This window comes from Strix uralensis, chromosome 2, assembly GCF_047716275.1.
Source record: "Strix uralensis isolate ZFMK-TIS-50842 chromosome 2, bStrUra1, whole genome shotgun sequence".
Lineage (NCBI taxonomy): Eukaryota > Metazoa > Chordata > Aves > Strigiformes > Strigidae > Strix > Strix uralensis.
Window position 1 is genome coordinate 66202591 of NC_133973.1, and position 15555 is coordinate 66218145.

At 41.8% G+C, this 15555-nt stretch overlaps 1 protein-coding gene across 2 annotated transcripts; it reads left to right on the forward strand.

Moving 5' to 3' along the window:
* Positions 1-1103: 1103 nt before the first annotated feature.
* Positions 1104-14684, forward strand: CNOT11 (CCR4-NOT transcription complex subunit 11). 2 transcript variants are annotated; one of them, XM_074859070.1, is made up of 7 exons: positions 1104-1530; positions 2368-2532; positions 6887-7039; positions 7608-7810; positions 8566-8768; positions 11635-11731; positions 14332-14684. In XM_074859070.1, exons 1-7 carry the CDS (start codon positions 1104-1106, stop codon positions 14527-14529), a joined length of 1446 nt encoding a protein of 481 aa, XP_074715171.1. In that variant the 3' UTR covers positions 14530-14684. The 2 variants fall into 2 exon arrangements, with proteins under 2 accessions (XP_074715171.1, XP_074715172.1); XM_074859071.1 differs by lacking the exon at positions 6887-7039.
* The last annotated feature ends 871 nt before the right edge of the window (positions 14685-15555 follow it).

Genomic DNA, 15555 nt, shown 5'->3' on the forward strand with positions numbered 1-15555 from the left:
CTTCCACAAGAAAAGCTGGTGAAACAGATCATCGCACTTAACAGGGATGTTCTTCCATCCCTGACTTCCAGCCATGCACTACTGCAGCTCACCATCCTTCAGATGGGGTTTGCCGAGAACACCAGCAGCAACGCGAATAGTTCTCAGCTGAACTGGATCAAAGAAATGGACAAACGCTGCCCTCCAGGACACCCCGTAGGCAGGGCAGAGGCCGACAGCAAGAGCAGGGGAACACCACCCTTCCCTTTCAACTCCGGAGGCAAGGCAAGGTTACCACGGCTGCACGGCCTTGGTGCGTCTCTCGTTTTGGTGGTCCTCCTAGAGAACGTGCAACCCCTCACAGTGTGTGGAACGTGCCCTCGCTCCCGCTCGGGGTGACGACAGTGGAAGGTGTCTGGGGTGGAGGCTTCCCTTCTTCCAGAGAGCAATGGGATGATCTCACGGGGAGACGGAATCAGGCGTGTAACTGCTCTGTAGTCACACGAAACAGGGGTGGGGTGTTCCTCGGCCAGAAGAAAATGGCTGCACCCACACCCGGGCAGGGAGAGGCAGCGGCGGCGGGACCGACAGGCGGCGCTCTGCTTCGGCCCGCCTGCTGCCCCCAGAGGAGGCTCCCCGCGCAGGGCCGGCCCCGCTCCCTCCTGGCCGCCAGCCACAGCTCTCTCGCTGCGGGCAGCGCGCCCCGGCCGGCGCGGGGCCGCCCCTCACAGCGCGGAGCGGGGGTGAAATCCCCCCGCCACCCCGGGCGGCTCCGCAGCCCCGAACCCGGGCCCAGGCTCCCCCTGCTGGACCCGACGGCGCGGGAACGCGCGGCGCCGCGCGGCAGCAGCCAATCAGTCATCCCCCCGCCAGCCCCGCCCCGCCGGGCCTCTCCGCCAATCCCGTTCCGCGAGGCGGGGGCGCGGGCGCGGTTCGCCGCGCGGCCAATCGTGTGCGTGTCTCCTCGTCGCCCCGGCGGAACGCCCCGGCGGCCGCCGTTCCCCTTACGGCCGTGCCGTAAAGCGGGGCCGGCGCGACAGGCCGCGTTTGGCGTTACGGCAGCGGGGAGCGGCGGGGCTGGAGCGGGCGGCGGCGGCGGCGGCGGCGGCGGCGGGCGGGGGCGGATGCCCGGGGGCGGGGGGAGCCCGGCGCCCGGCACTCAGGTGGGAGCGGAGGCGGGCGAGGCGGGCGGCGCGACGGGCGGCGGCGCGGCGGGCGGCAGGATGAGCTTGTCGCCGAAGGAGCTGTCGAGCCTGCTGAGCATCGTGTCGGAGGAGGCGGGCGGCAGCACCTTCGAGGGCCTCTCCAGCGCCTTCCACCACTACTTCGGCAAGGCCGAGCACTTCCGCCTGGGCTCCGTCCTCGTCCTGCTGCTGCAGCAGCCTGACCTGCTGCCCAGCCCCGCGCAGCGCCTCACCGCCCTCTACCTCCTCTGGGAGATGTACCGCACCGAGCCCCTCGCCGCCAACCCCTTCGCCGCCGTCTTCGCCCACCTCCTCAACCCCGCGCCCGAGCGCGGCGGCGACGAGGCCGAGCGCACCCCGCTCTCAGGTGCGTCCCGCCGCCGGGCCGGGCCGGAGGGGGGGACGGGGACGGACACACGGACAGAGGAGACCTCCCGGTGGGGGAGGACCCGGCGGAGGCACCGCTCAGCGGCGCGGCTTCCTTACCGCTGCCCGATCGCGGCTTCCCGCCCGTCGGTTTCGCTTTCCGCGTCTGGAAAAAGCGGTGGGAGTTTTTCATGGCGAGTGTCTTTAGGCTTGATGTGAGATAGGCCGCTTGGTTGGACCACAACACGGAATTCTGGGGAGAAAGCCGTTGCGAAAACCCGGAGGTAATAGGAGGCTTTTGACAGCTTTAAAGCTGTGAAACAAACCTCTTAAAAAAAAAACGAACCGTGAGAGTGAAGTATTTTTTCACATCTCAGTAAATACAAGCGTGACAGCAATGGGTAAATCTGTTTCTAAAAAAAATTGCTTCTGTAACTTACAGTATGAATTGCAATGTCTGGTCATACTTAATAGCCCACTAGTTGTCTAAATGGGAAAGTGTGTAAAGAAACCACTGTGACTGACTTAGCATCGGATGTTGCATGTCAAGATGCATGATACCCATCAGTGTAATGCTCTGTTTTCACAGAGTCACAGAATGGTTTGGGTTGGAAGGGACCTTTAAAGATCGTCTGGTCCAACCCCCCCAAATTTTACATCACTTCAGGAGCTGAGTAGATAACAGTTCTGTATGTACGCACAAAGACTCTTCAGCTGCACTCATCTTGCCTTAAAACACTAGTTTGTATTAGAGTTTTGCTTGTTCTATGTGAAGCATATGGAAACTGTTAATGCTACTGCCTTAAAAATCAGGTTGTTTTTCATTATGTCTCCACAGGCTTCTTACCTCCCATTACTCCTCCAGAAAAATTCTTTCTTTCTCAGCTGATGTTGGCCCCCCCTAGAGAACTGTTCAAGAAGACTCCTCGGCAGATTGCTTCCATGGACGTGGGGAACATGGCCCAGTCAGTGGATATAAGTGGGCTTCAGCTGGCATTAGCAGGTAAGGAAGGTTTGCGGCTGTGGTTCACTTATGAATGGAAATGCTAATTGTAATGTGGCTATGAGTTACCTGAGAAACACTCTTGTCTATCCTAAATATGAAAAAAGTTGAACTATGCTTTAGGGTCTTCAAGCCCATGTTCAAGCACATAGAAAAACTTGAAGCAGAGATTGCATTTTAACTGTTTTATTCTACTTAAGAACCAGCTTTTTAAGCATATATGTCACTGTCTTAAACATGAGGATATTTTGCAAGCGTAGGAAGATTTTCATCTAAAGCTTTGTGGGGGTTTTTTTGGGGTGATTTTTTTATTGGTGTATTTTTATCCCTTTTCACTCTTTGCAGTATTCCTAGTATGAGAGAACAGGCATAACTGTCACACTGTCATATTCCAGAATTTCCGCTGTACCTGGCAAATTGGCTATTACAATTACATCTTCAGTTTTATAAAATAAAGTCAGATCTTACAGCGTTAGCTCAAGAGTGGGAAGGTGGTCTACTTTTACTAGATTGAAAAGAAAAGCAATGTGATGCTTGTCCTTTGACAGGAGAAAAGGAGCAGGAACATGGTTGTTCTGATCACGTTGACTGATGAGTCATATCTGGAGCTAATCTGAAATAGAAAATATCGTTGGGAACAAGGATCCAGTTTGAACACCAAAAAATAGTGTTTTTTTCCTAGGTACATGCAAATGGACCCACTTGCTTGAAAACTGACCATCCCTCTTCTATATCTGTACAATGCAGTTTATTGCTCTGAAGTCAGGCATTAATTAGGCTTTCTCCATCCTGCAACTGTATCTTGGTATTGTCAGTTTTTCTGCAGAATCTGACATGGACTTGTTATGCTGTGGTATACTGTCCCTCGTTCACAGAGTACAAATGTCCTCTGGTGTCCTCCTTAGCTACTATTTCCAGACTGTGGGATCTTTTGAAAATGCAAATTGAATACCCTAACATACAGTCACAGATGAGACAAACCCTTCTGGTTCTTGTTCTGTTCACCCTGTCTGTGCTTTCTAGAATACTTCAGCGAATTCAGATTTTGTGAAATTTAAGGTAACTTGTGATTTTTAGCACAAGGCATACGTGATGACTCAAAGAAGCCTGGAGTTTTTTCATTTGTTTTTACTTGTTTTCCCCTTGGCACTGTGTTTACCTTCTGAACAGTTTGTTCTCATTAAAAATGAAACATGCAGAGAACCTCAAAACTGTAGTTGTGTGGATGGGTACTCTAGGCCGCGCGTTTTAACTTGTCTTTTTTTTTTTTTTTTTTTTTTTTTTGAAAGAGAAGGCAGTGATGGCTTAAAGTACAGTACAAAGTCATTAATGGTGCTTTGCAAAATTAAGCCCTGTAAGATGTGCTTGTATCATTATTTATGTAATCCAGTAAACATGCATAATTAATTGCTTTTGAGCAGTTGTAGGAGTTATGTAACAAAACAAGCTGCATTTGAAAAAGCTTTATGCTGTCTTTCTCAGACTTCTTGCTGTAGCTCCCTAGAATAAACGTCTGCTTTCTATTCTCTTTCTTAGAAGATAAATCTTTTGCTTGTTTTAATATTGTGATGCCTCTTGTCTGTTGTGTTTTGGAAGGTCTGTGAGTTTTTCACAAGTCTTCAGTATATTTCTCCTAATGATACAATATGCAGGATGAAGGTGGTGCAGGGTGATGGTGATTAGATACGGTGTTTAGGGTGTTTGGTTTACAGCTCTTCCCCCCAGCATTTCACAGAATATAACAGCTGTGAGATTTGGTGGCCCTTTAAAATTGTGGTCCCTGAGACAAATTCAGGGCTATTTAGAGCAGGATGATTTTGACTTGCTTTTAATCAATTTAAATAATTTAGAAAACATTAAATTTTTTCAGTCAGCATATCTATCCCAATCCTTCTTTTTTGTAAAGGGAAGAAAAAAATACTCGGCTTGTCTTCTGAACTTGAGAGCTCATTATGACAATTCACTTGCAGCTGTATAGTGGTTTTTCTAGTTTTGATTTTCTTTTTTGTTTTTATGGTCTGTTGTTGTCATCTGTGACTGTCCCCTGTCCCCCCATCCCCCGTCCCCCCCACTCCAAAAAAAAAAAAAAAACCAAACCAAAAATAAGTTAGAATAGAGCATCTTGGGAATGAGTATTAAAACTTGCCTTATTCTCTTCTCCCTCTGGTCTACAGAAAGTTCATTGGAGCCTCGGTCTCTCCCTGTAACTTGGTTTTGTTGATCCTGAGGTGTTTTTGATACAGTGTTGTTACCATATCAAAAATGTAATTTTTGACTAGTTGCAGGGATGGGTCTTATGGCAAAGTGCTCCTAACAGTTTTGTCTGCTAACCCTTATTTAAGAGTAATTGTCCTGTATTAAAGTTTGTAATACATTGTAGAGCTTTCCTTTAAGAATCAAAGACAATTTCTTTTTACCTGTAAGAAGAAAAAAACCCAGCTCCATAAAGGAACCTAAGTGATTGTTTTCAGATTACTTTTTTTAAATTTAGATGTCTTAGTTCAAGGTACTGTATTCTTTCTTGTTAAATCATCATGTTCTAATTGTGGCTTCTGCTTACCTGAAACTGTTGATGCAGCCCTAATTCTTGAAGCAGTGAGGGAGAGTGAGCTTTTGAGCTTCAATGCATATATTTAAAGGCTCATGCAGGCTTCTAAAATCAGTGAATTGGAGGACTGCCTCTTAAACTTTTATATTTCTGATTAAGCAGCATTAGTCATTTGAAATTGAGGATACAGACAAATCACTGACTTACTTTTGCCAACTGATGGATTTAAGTTCTAGACTATAAATGAAAAGACTGAAAAAAGACACCCAATACCTTTTTTTTTTTCCCCATGGAACTTCATTTGTTAAATCAACCCTTCTGTTCGGTGGCTAAATGAAGGTACTCACAAGATGGAGTTTGAAACAGTTTGTAAAGTAGAAGACATGTTTTATAAACCAGCTGATTTGGACTTTGACTTTAAAGTTGTTATTTTGAAAATAACTGGGAAGTATGCTAGTTGTTGTTTTTAACAGAAAGACATATCCTGCTATGCTGCTTCAGTGAGCATATATGCAAATGTTTGCGCGATCTGAAATAATTGAATGAAGTAGGACAGAAAGCCAAAAAAGAAATTAGCAGTGGGTGGTGCTTTGTTTGGATTATCCTTTTGTCACAGTTTCAGCATCTCTTATGGATTTGGAGTTATATGAAGTAGTTCATGTGCATGGGAGGCTGGAAAGGGTCAACATGGTTGCACAAAAAAGAGCGAGCACACTTTGTTTAGAACCGATAGGGACAATACACTAAATCTGACAGCACTACGCTTAATTAATCAGGAAAAGGAATGGTGTTTAGTTTCATGTCGAACTTTTTCAAGGGATTCCTTGTGTGGTACCAACAATTTTGGATTTCAGATTACTTAAGGCTTAATCTGCTTCTTAATGTTCTCGGTTAAAGTGGGTGGGGGGAAGGAGTGTCAGGTGGTGTTCTGTAGTGGTTTTCTTCTGTTTTTTGTCTGATGGGGATTTTTTGCCACAGCAATGGAAAACATGATCTCTCAATAGTACAGAGAATATAGAAGATCAGCCATTAAGTCTTCAGGTAGAGAAGAGTGATAGATTGTGACAGAAGAACACCTGAAAATCTGACAGTGCAAGTGTCGAGCCACACAGTTTCTTCTTGGCCAGTTTCTTCAAGTCTTCAGCTGTATATACTAACCTTAATATTATTTTTGTAACTTGTTTATGTCCTGTAATTTGGCCTTGAAAGGGACACTTTCAGCTCCTCTCAGGTTTGCTTTAATGAGGATGTATGTAGAATCATATAACAATTAAACATCTTTTTCCACACAAGCTCTTACTGTAGCTTGATAGCGAATGCAAAAGTAGCTTACACAGCTCCACTGAAATGTTTTGGATGAATTTGAATAGCTGACTTCAGGTCTAGTATGACCATTATCGCTGCAGAGTCTGTAAATGTATCTGTGTAGATTTTTCACTTCCCTACTGTGAGAAGAAGTGATTGCAAAACTAGATATAGCATGTGAACTCTTTCACGAGTACCATGGGAACCTACTAACATGCTTTTAGACACAGATTACATCAGTTACCTTTTCTAAAGCCAAGACTATGTTTCAGATTAATTTCTATTTCTTCTTTATCCTTGCTGCATACCTCTGTCCCTGGCCTGTCAACCATCACTCTTGAGTACTAGCTGCCTGACACAGTACTAAATTTCATGTTGATGTTATCTGGGTTTTTTTAAGCTAGTTCTTGTCTAAAGCTGCTTTTTTCTCACTACTTTTAGTATTCCAGGCATCTCTGTTTCAATTTTATGCTTTAATATTATGGACTGGCCTTCTTTCAGAACGTCAGTCCGAGTTGCCAACACAGAGCAAGGCCAGCTTCCCCAGCATTCTCAGCGATCCTGACCCAGATTCTTCCAACTCTGGTTTTGACAGTTCTGTTGCCTCCCAGATCACGGAAGCCCTAGTGAGTGGACCAAAACCTCCTATAGAAAGTATGTGCATTTTCACATCTTTGTTTCTGTAACTCATGACATGCTATGTTAATATACCTCTCCAGATGAAATGTAATGTAATTCAGAAGTATTTTGAAGGTATGAAATGGGAATGAAGATGAATGAAACAGTGCAGAACTGTCAGGCTGTCTCCAGATCAGACTCTGTAGTGTTCGTGTTTCCAAACTTCTAAAAATCTGGAGCCTGTCTTCAAGCTGTTACCCGTTTCATCTGTTGGTGAAAACACTGGCTCTGATGCCCCTCAGATCTTAGTCCCCTACGCTAAGATTTGCATTGACTGTGAACACCTTCCAAGGAAGCAGTTACTGTGGAAGGAAAACAGACCATAGAATCAGTAACTTAGTGATCTGAATCAAGGAAAAACAAGCTATGTAACAGCATCGCTAAAAATCAGAAATAAATGTTTTTCTGGGAGGCAAAGGATTGTAATGCTGGTTTTAGTATTATAATAACTTAAAGAAATGGGGGCTTCGGAGTCTTCTTTTTGTACTGGTGTAAAAGTCAATACCCGAAGCTTAAAAAATACTTCACATTGTTGCCATTTTAGGTCACTTTCGACCAGAGTTTATTCGACCACCACCTCCACTCCATATATGTGAGGATGAATTGGCATGGTTAAATCCAATAGAGCCAGATCACACAATTCAGTGGGATAAATCAATGTGTGTTAAGAACAGCACTGGAGTTGAGATAAAAAGAATCATGGCAAAAGCTTTTAAAAGTCCCTTGACTTCCCCCCAGCAAACACAGGTAAGTATCATGCACTTTTCTGTCTAAAATGATTTTCTAACAAGCTATTAACTCATGTATTTTAGAAAACTTGTATCACTTTAATTGATCTGTGTTTGGATTCAGGAAACTGCAAGGACTTTAAACTGTAAACACCCAAGAGTTTTGACTTGGGTTTGTATGAATAAGGAAGAAATCTTTAAACTTCATAGCATCGACTGGACATAGTTAGAGTTGATCAATAAGTGGCACCAATAATCTTCTGCATGGAAAAATCTTATAACGAAGTTGTCCATGCTTATGTGGAAGCTTTCGATAAGTAATTATTTCAGAAGTGCCAACACTGAACTATTTTTTTTTCCCTCAATCTGATAGCATTACCCCTAATTTCAGTGGGATTTTTTTATAATTATTATACTAACACTATAAAATATCATTTATTTACAGAACTTTTTGTGACAGTGAACTCAAAATTGAGGTTTCTTTCTGCTGAACAGGAAGCTACAGAAGGCTGAAACTTTTCATGTTTTTTTCTCCCTCCCTTGCCACCCACTGATGAAAGACCACTAAATGCCTTATTAAAGGTTTTATGGGCACAGTTGCCTTTACATACAGATTTTAAAATATACCTCCAGTGTCTTTCAATAGAGATGCCTAAATCTAAAGGGTTATCATTCTCTTGTAGCTTAGATGTATTATAGCAGTTTCTTCAAGCTGTAATGTGAATAGATAGGGGGGAAAAAAAAAAACCTGAGTTGTCTTTTTTTTCTTTACAGCTCCTTGGAGAACTGGAAAAGGACCCCAAGCTTGTTTACCATATTGGTCTCACTCCTGCCAAATTGCCAGACCTGGTTGAAAACAATCCTTTAGTAGCTATAGAAATGTTGCTAAAACTGATGCAATCTAGTCAAATAACAGAGTATTTTTCTGTCTTGGTCAACATGGACATGTCCTTACATTCAATGGAAGTTGTAAATCGGTGAGTGCTATCTCAAATCTAAGAAAGTTTCCTTAAATATGTAAAATAAATAACTGAACAGTTATTAAGTAATTGTGAGGCTGGCCACAGGGCTGTATTTGGATGAGTTCCAAAGACTACCAGAAGTAACAAGAATTGAAGAAATGACTAGTCAGATTACAGTGAAGGAAAAGAGTATCAAATTATCATTCCCTTTTCAATTTCTCTATGCTGTTTGTGTTTTGTTTTTCTAATACTCTTCTAATAATAAGACTTAGTGTGCTCTGATTAATCCTGCAGAGGAAGAGGGTGCTGTGGATTTGTTGCTTTCTATGACTACTGGACTGTCTTAAGTCTGTTTCTTTCATAACAGCTTTACTTGCTTTTTGTGTAGTTCCTTATTGGTGGTGCCTGTAGTTAAAGAAGAAAACCTCTTATTTTAGTCCAGACTAAGTTTGTAAAGTTAGCTGTGGATTGGTGATAAAGAATTGAACCTCTTGAACATCTTCAGTGTGAAGTTCAGAGAGTACTGCCGATTTTGAAGTTCCTTTTTACAGCAGTGCTATTTTAAAGTATTACTGTAATGTTAACAGCTTCCTATTAGCAGTAGCAAAACTGCAACTTAACAGGAAAAAACCCCAAAGTTTCCCAGCAGAAAGATGTGATGGTGGAGGCATATATATTAAATTTTATATTATTTATAGTTATATAATAATCCAAATTTTGCTTTAATGAAAATTATACTTTTATATTAATTATGTATAACATACCATATTTTACCATACTAGGTTTGGTAAAAAGCACATTTCTTGCACAGGTGCTATGCTAGTTAATCTTTCAGTCCCTGCTCCAAAAATGGAGAGGCTTATTCAAATAAAACGCTGTGTTAACATTAGCAAAGTGTTTCTACTTGGAAAAGAATGGGGAAATATATTGTGTTGTGGATAACTTCAACTGGAGTTGATAATTACTAGAAAGTCATTTTATCAAACTGATATGTTCAGCTCAAAGCAGTATTTAAAATGGTTATCACTTGAGGGAGTCTGTCACTGCAATCTATAATATGTCTAAACTTTTATTCAGACATCAGGTTCCCGATTAATGTATAAATTTCACTAGCAAGTACATGTCCTATGTCCCAGGAAGCTGCAAGTATGGTTTTGTCACTGTAGTGACTGTCACTCCCTCTAATGGGTCACAGTCCAGTTGTTCCTGATGGAAAAATTCCCTTTCTTTTCTCGTATCTAAAAATTAGCCTCATCTCTAGGTTCTGTCTTCTTTTTCAACTCAGGTGACAGTTGTGTTTTATTAGGACATCTGGAAATGTTAATTTTGATCCTTCTTGGGGTATGCTTGTGTGGAAGACAGAAGACTACAGTGGGACAAAGGGCAGTTATTGTGAGAATCCTCCACAAAAAGTTAATGCCACACTAATCTGCTTAAACGCAACTTGCATTCTTGATGCGGATTAAGTGAACAAAAGGTGGTATTGTTAAATAGCTGTACTGCTTTGCATTCATGCCCTCTCTTCATTGGGAATAGCTTCTGCGTATAGGTACAACCCATTTTCTTAACAGGAATGCTAGCCCCTTCAGTGGGAAAACTTCTCAGACAAGCTAATCACCACAAACTACAAAAATGCATCTCTCCCACTACTTTCTTCTGTTTCTTGGCAATTACTGAATGTGAACAACCAAATCAGCCCTGTTCAGCAGTCTCTGCAGCAGAGTTGAATTACACCTTAAATATCATTTGAGAAAAGAAACATTTCTGCAATAAATCCCTTCCTACTGGTGCAGACTGACAGTAGTTACTGCCCTGAAGTTGGTCACAGAGAACTAGTGGTAAGAAAAGAGCTTTTACTCCTGTTCAGGATTGCTGCACCACCAGTCAGGCATGCTGGTTCTTCCACAGCGTAACTACCATAGAAACAACTCTTCTCAAACTGCAAAATGACTGTCAGTGCAAACAGGGAGACACTGATTTTTAGGTGAAATGACACAAAAACTTGAATCTGAAATGTCTAAAACATGCACTGTTTTTCCTGTTGTCCCCCACCTTCACTACTAGAGATAGGACTGGTTAGAGTTACTTTGGTCAAATTCTGTTGTAACTTTAAGGCAGTTCTACATTTAGTGTATGTTGTTACTTTGAGAGCTGTATTGCTTTTTCAATTAAGTAACAGTGGCAGCTCGAATACTTTAGTAGTCAGTATTGTTAAACCACAAATAGGTGTGCTTTGCTGTTAACCCTTAAAAATACACTAATACCATTCATTCTTTGATGCAGTAGTTCTCCAGGTCTTCTGTAGTACGAAGCTTCTGAGATTATTGTGCATCATTAATCTCTACTTAACATTTTCATCTAATCAGGGTCTCTTTTATTTGATCTGCAAATATTCATATTGTTTCAGTTCCTAGGACTAAAATTTGGATCAGAAGGAACTGGGGAAACTGATCTTTTGCCACAACAAAGGAGCTACTCTGCTTGTATACTTAAGGAAGGAGTTCGGTATCTAGGTTCAGTACCTGAAATTCAAATATGAATAAGCAAAGTTGTATTGCACTGCTTATTGCAGAAGAATCTTGGTACTTGGACAGCTTGGGGGCTTCACTGTAAATTGGAAACTAGTATCATTGACTCATTTGTGTAATACATAGCAAGTGTTTGTAGGTGTGTCAAATATACTGGAAACCAATCTAACTCAACTTCTGTACTGTGTCAGAGTTAAAAAAAAAAGTTAATGAAGAAATTTAAATGATCAGAAATCAGCTTTGTATGACATGACTGGCAGTGACCTAATATCACAGGTCTAACTCATCTGTTTTGTAATGGGATCACTAGATTTATGGCTTCATAAACCACTGGATATTTTTAATTTGAACAGGCTTACTACTGCAGTTGATCTCCCACCTGAATTTATTCATCTTTATATCTCCAATTGTATCTCCACCTGTGAACAGATTAAAGACAAATATATGCAGGTGAGTACTTCAGTAAATTGGTTAGGAAAAAGAGTCCCATGTATTGCTCTGTATGTGTCGAGATAAGGCTGATAACATTAAGTTATTCTGTCTTAACTGCTTCTTTATTTCAAAGGCATGTGGGGGTTTTTTTCTAACACACTATGCAGTTCTTTATAGTGTTTAACAGAGGTTTCTTCACCTTTTTACAAGACTTCACAGGTAATTACTGTTCTCTGGTTTTCTGTAGACATAATAAACTTCTTCCTGGCAAAACTGCAGTTTTATGTGACTTGGGTCCTTACATGCACAAGGTTTATCTGTCACTCAGTGTGCCTTTTCTTCACCCCCAGTATTAGTTGTTTGCCTTCTGCTTAGTCTTAAGCTTCAAGTTTCTTTTCTGTACAAGTGTGCCTACCACTTCCAGACCTTTGAGGTGACGTTAACAAAACTCACGTCTAAGTCTTGCCCTCCAATCGTGACCTACAACAGTTTGCAGATCTCCTCAAAGACCTAAAAACCTTCTGTTTTGTCTTCCCAACACTGTACTCTGCTTCCCAAGCCTGTCATAATTCCTCAGTACCAGCATGCAAGTTGTAGTCTTCAAGGATCTTTACCCCCTGGGGAGGTTTCCACACCTTTGGCATGTATGGTTGTCTACATGCTGTGCAAGGTACTTCCTTCTATCATAAACCAATCTGTTGGTTTCACCAAGTGCCCAGTAGAACTTGTTTTCTTGGATACATCATTGGGGAAGAAGTTCCATGTTCAGTTTACCCAAGGCTTTGTGAATCTTGACCAAGTTCTGCCTCGCTTTTTCCTCTCAACATGGAGGGACTGTAACCTCTTTAGTCTCTTGCAACAAGGCAGCTGTTCCTTTCCCTTAAGCTTTTTTGGTGTCCTCCTTTAGTGCCTTCTCTAGCTCTACTATATCCTTAAGCTGCAGAGACGACAATTGCATGCAGTACACAGAATATGGGTGCAGTGTGGTTTTAGATAACAGCAAAAACCCCTCTGTCTTGTTCTCAGTACCCTTCTGGATGATGACTAACCATTTGTTATCTTTTGGTGGCTGCTGATGCTTCTGCTTTCGTACTCTGCCAGATACACATGGGTGGCTTGATCTGTGACCTGCTGAGTAGCTGTGCCTGTATGTTTGGTAGAATAGGAAAATAGGAGCAGACCTGGGCTGCAGCTGAGAGTGTGCCCACAGGGTGGGACACTGTGTTCAGAGGGGCTGCTGAGAGCATATAGCAGCTGTGCTTCAGGGACACGGGACAAAAAAGAACAGAGGGTCAAGGAACATGTACCGATCACCAAGTAGGGTGCAAAGTTTGAGAGATCTAACATTTGTTAATACTGTGTATGAGGCCTCACAGCAACTGAGACACAAGATGTTTTGTTTGAAAAGTATGGTACAAAAACACTCCTATTGAAAGAGGCATGATCCTCAGAAATTGGGAGTCAACCATTATCTTGCATTTGTACTTTTGTTCCAAGTTTCATGTTCCTCAAAAGTTACTCTTGCAACTTTGTGTAGCAGAGAAGGAAATAAGTTGCTCAGTTTCTGAATTTTCTTGGTATAGGTAGCAAATTTTGCAATAGTAAGCTCAGTTCCTGTAAAGATAGCTGATATCTTATTTTCAGTGTCAAATAATCTAAAATACTTTGGACACTTAATCTCAAGTCTTCTCAGTTCTGTCTGATAAACATTGTTCATGTATATAGTTGCTTTTAGAGAAAGGTTTGGGTTCAACTCTCTCACACAATATGTGAAGTATGAGACCACTTTAATGATAAAGATCTGCTTTTGTCCTTGATGAAAAATGTACTCTGTATAAAGCAGATGGTTAGTGAGTGGATCTGTGTATGACAAATTGTAGGTGCCAGTTCCTAAGTTTCCATGTCCCAACTCCCAGCATGATCTTCAAGGTGTTACCCAAGCAGCCCTTAGGAAGGAGGAGCAGTTCTGAGATTCCATCTTTGCACTGAATCAGGAAGGAAATTGAGCCATGAGCTCTGAGGCATGTTCTTGGATTAGGTGTCCCTGGTACTGTCTTTCCTTCTAAAATGGAGCAAGAGGGTCAGGTGCTAATTCAATAACAGAGCACTTCCCACCAAACAAATTTGGGATCAGTTCTGCTCCTGTCACTTCCCATCTGGAGTGCCTTCATCATGTGGTGACTGGGGAATTTTGAGAAGTGAAGCTTCTTCATTTTTCTTTATTATGTTATTGTAGAAAATAAAGACTAAGCAAGACCCTAGTGGTGATATCATCTTAAGCTAAGATCCCTTCTCTCTGCCTATTCAGAAATTATGTAATAAAGAAATTAAGTATAGTAGGTAGATGTGGTGCTTCATTTGTGCATGGGACTAATCCTGAGAAAGCTCCTGTATCCAGAAGTACATTATTATAAAGCAGATTCCATTTTTTAAATATGGTAGTAGTATGGGACATGGAAGAGTAAGGGCAGCACATACAAATCTTGGGAACAAGATTACTGCCGAAGCGAAATTGCTCCTGAAATGCCTCAGTTGTACTGCTGGGGGCCAACAGTCCTTTAACTGACTTGGTTGCAAACATCTATTTGGATTATGAAACCATCTCTCTTCTGTTTCAGAACCGCCTGGTACGTCTTGTCTGTGTCTTTCTCCAGTCTTTAATCAGAAACAAAATTATTAATGTACAGGACTTGTTTATAGAAGTGCAAGCATTCTGTATTGAGTTCAGTCGGATACGAGAAGCAGCTGGCCTTTTCAGATTGCTGAAGACACTAGACACTGGGGAAAATCCATCAGAGACAAAAACATCAAAATAGAACCACTGTGTTACTGGCAAAAAACCCTGAAACCCTGCCAGCGTTCTGTACCAAATAACTGTATATTTTAAATTTAAATCACTGGATTAATGATGTAATACATTATAAATAGCATTTTGCGCATTTAAACAATAAATACTGCTTTTTCTGATACACTTGCTTGAGTTTGTGAAGTGTGTTAGGCCTTACACTTACGCTATTTTTGACTATGGGTCGAACTCTGTATGTCATATGCATATCCTGAACTACAGGCCTTACTTCCAGAGAGAATGTAAATGACAGTGGCCATTTCACAGCAAATTTAAGTATTAATCTGGCACTCACTGTCTTTGTGTCCAAACCTGTTCGTGAATAACTAGTCAACTTGTATGAAGGTAAGGAACTTCGGTTCCTATTTGTGCTTTTTTTACTGTGTGAGACTTTCTAGAAGTTGGATACAACTTCTAATGATGCATGCTGGTTTTGGTAAGGGAAAGTCTGTCTTTTTCTAGACATAAAGCTAAAGGCTTATCTTTACATGGCAGAAATGAAGTGTATGTGCTGTAAACTCAGAGCAGTCCTCTCTCCTTTCAAGATCATTGAATCTTTCCAGGATACTGGCCTCATACTACCAACCATCAGTAGTTAAGTACCACACCTGTTTTATGCTTGTAAGAATGCTTCACTGAGGAAAGATGGTCCCATTTCTTCCATAATAATCCAAGTTATAAGCCTCTTCTCGCTTCAAAAGTTACATAAGCAGTTGCTCTGTGGCTACCAAAATTAAAAGTATTAGCCTCTTCCTTCTAAAGCCTATAGTTAGAGTACCATTCAGGTGTTGGGGAAACTGGGGAAGGAGTCTGCTGAAATATTATTTTAAGCTGATAGTAGAATAGCTGCTGTTATTTAAGCTCTGAGACTGAAAAGGAAAATAACTTGAAAAGCTAGCTAGTTTTAATGTAATGCTACTTGATAAATGAAAGCTGGCTTAAATCTGCATATGCTTCTCAAATTTTTATGAAGTACAAGATCAATAATGCAAGGTCA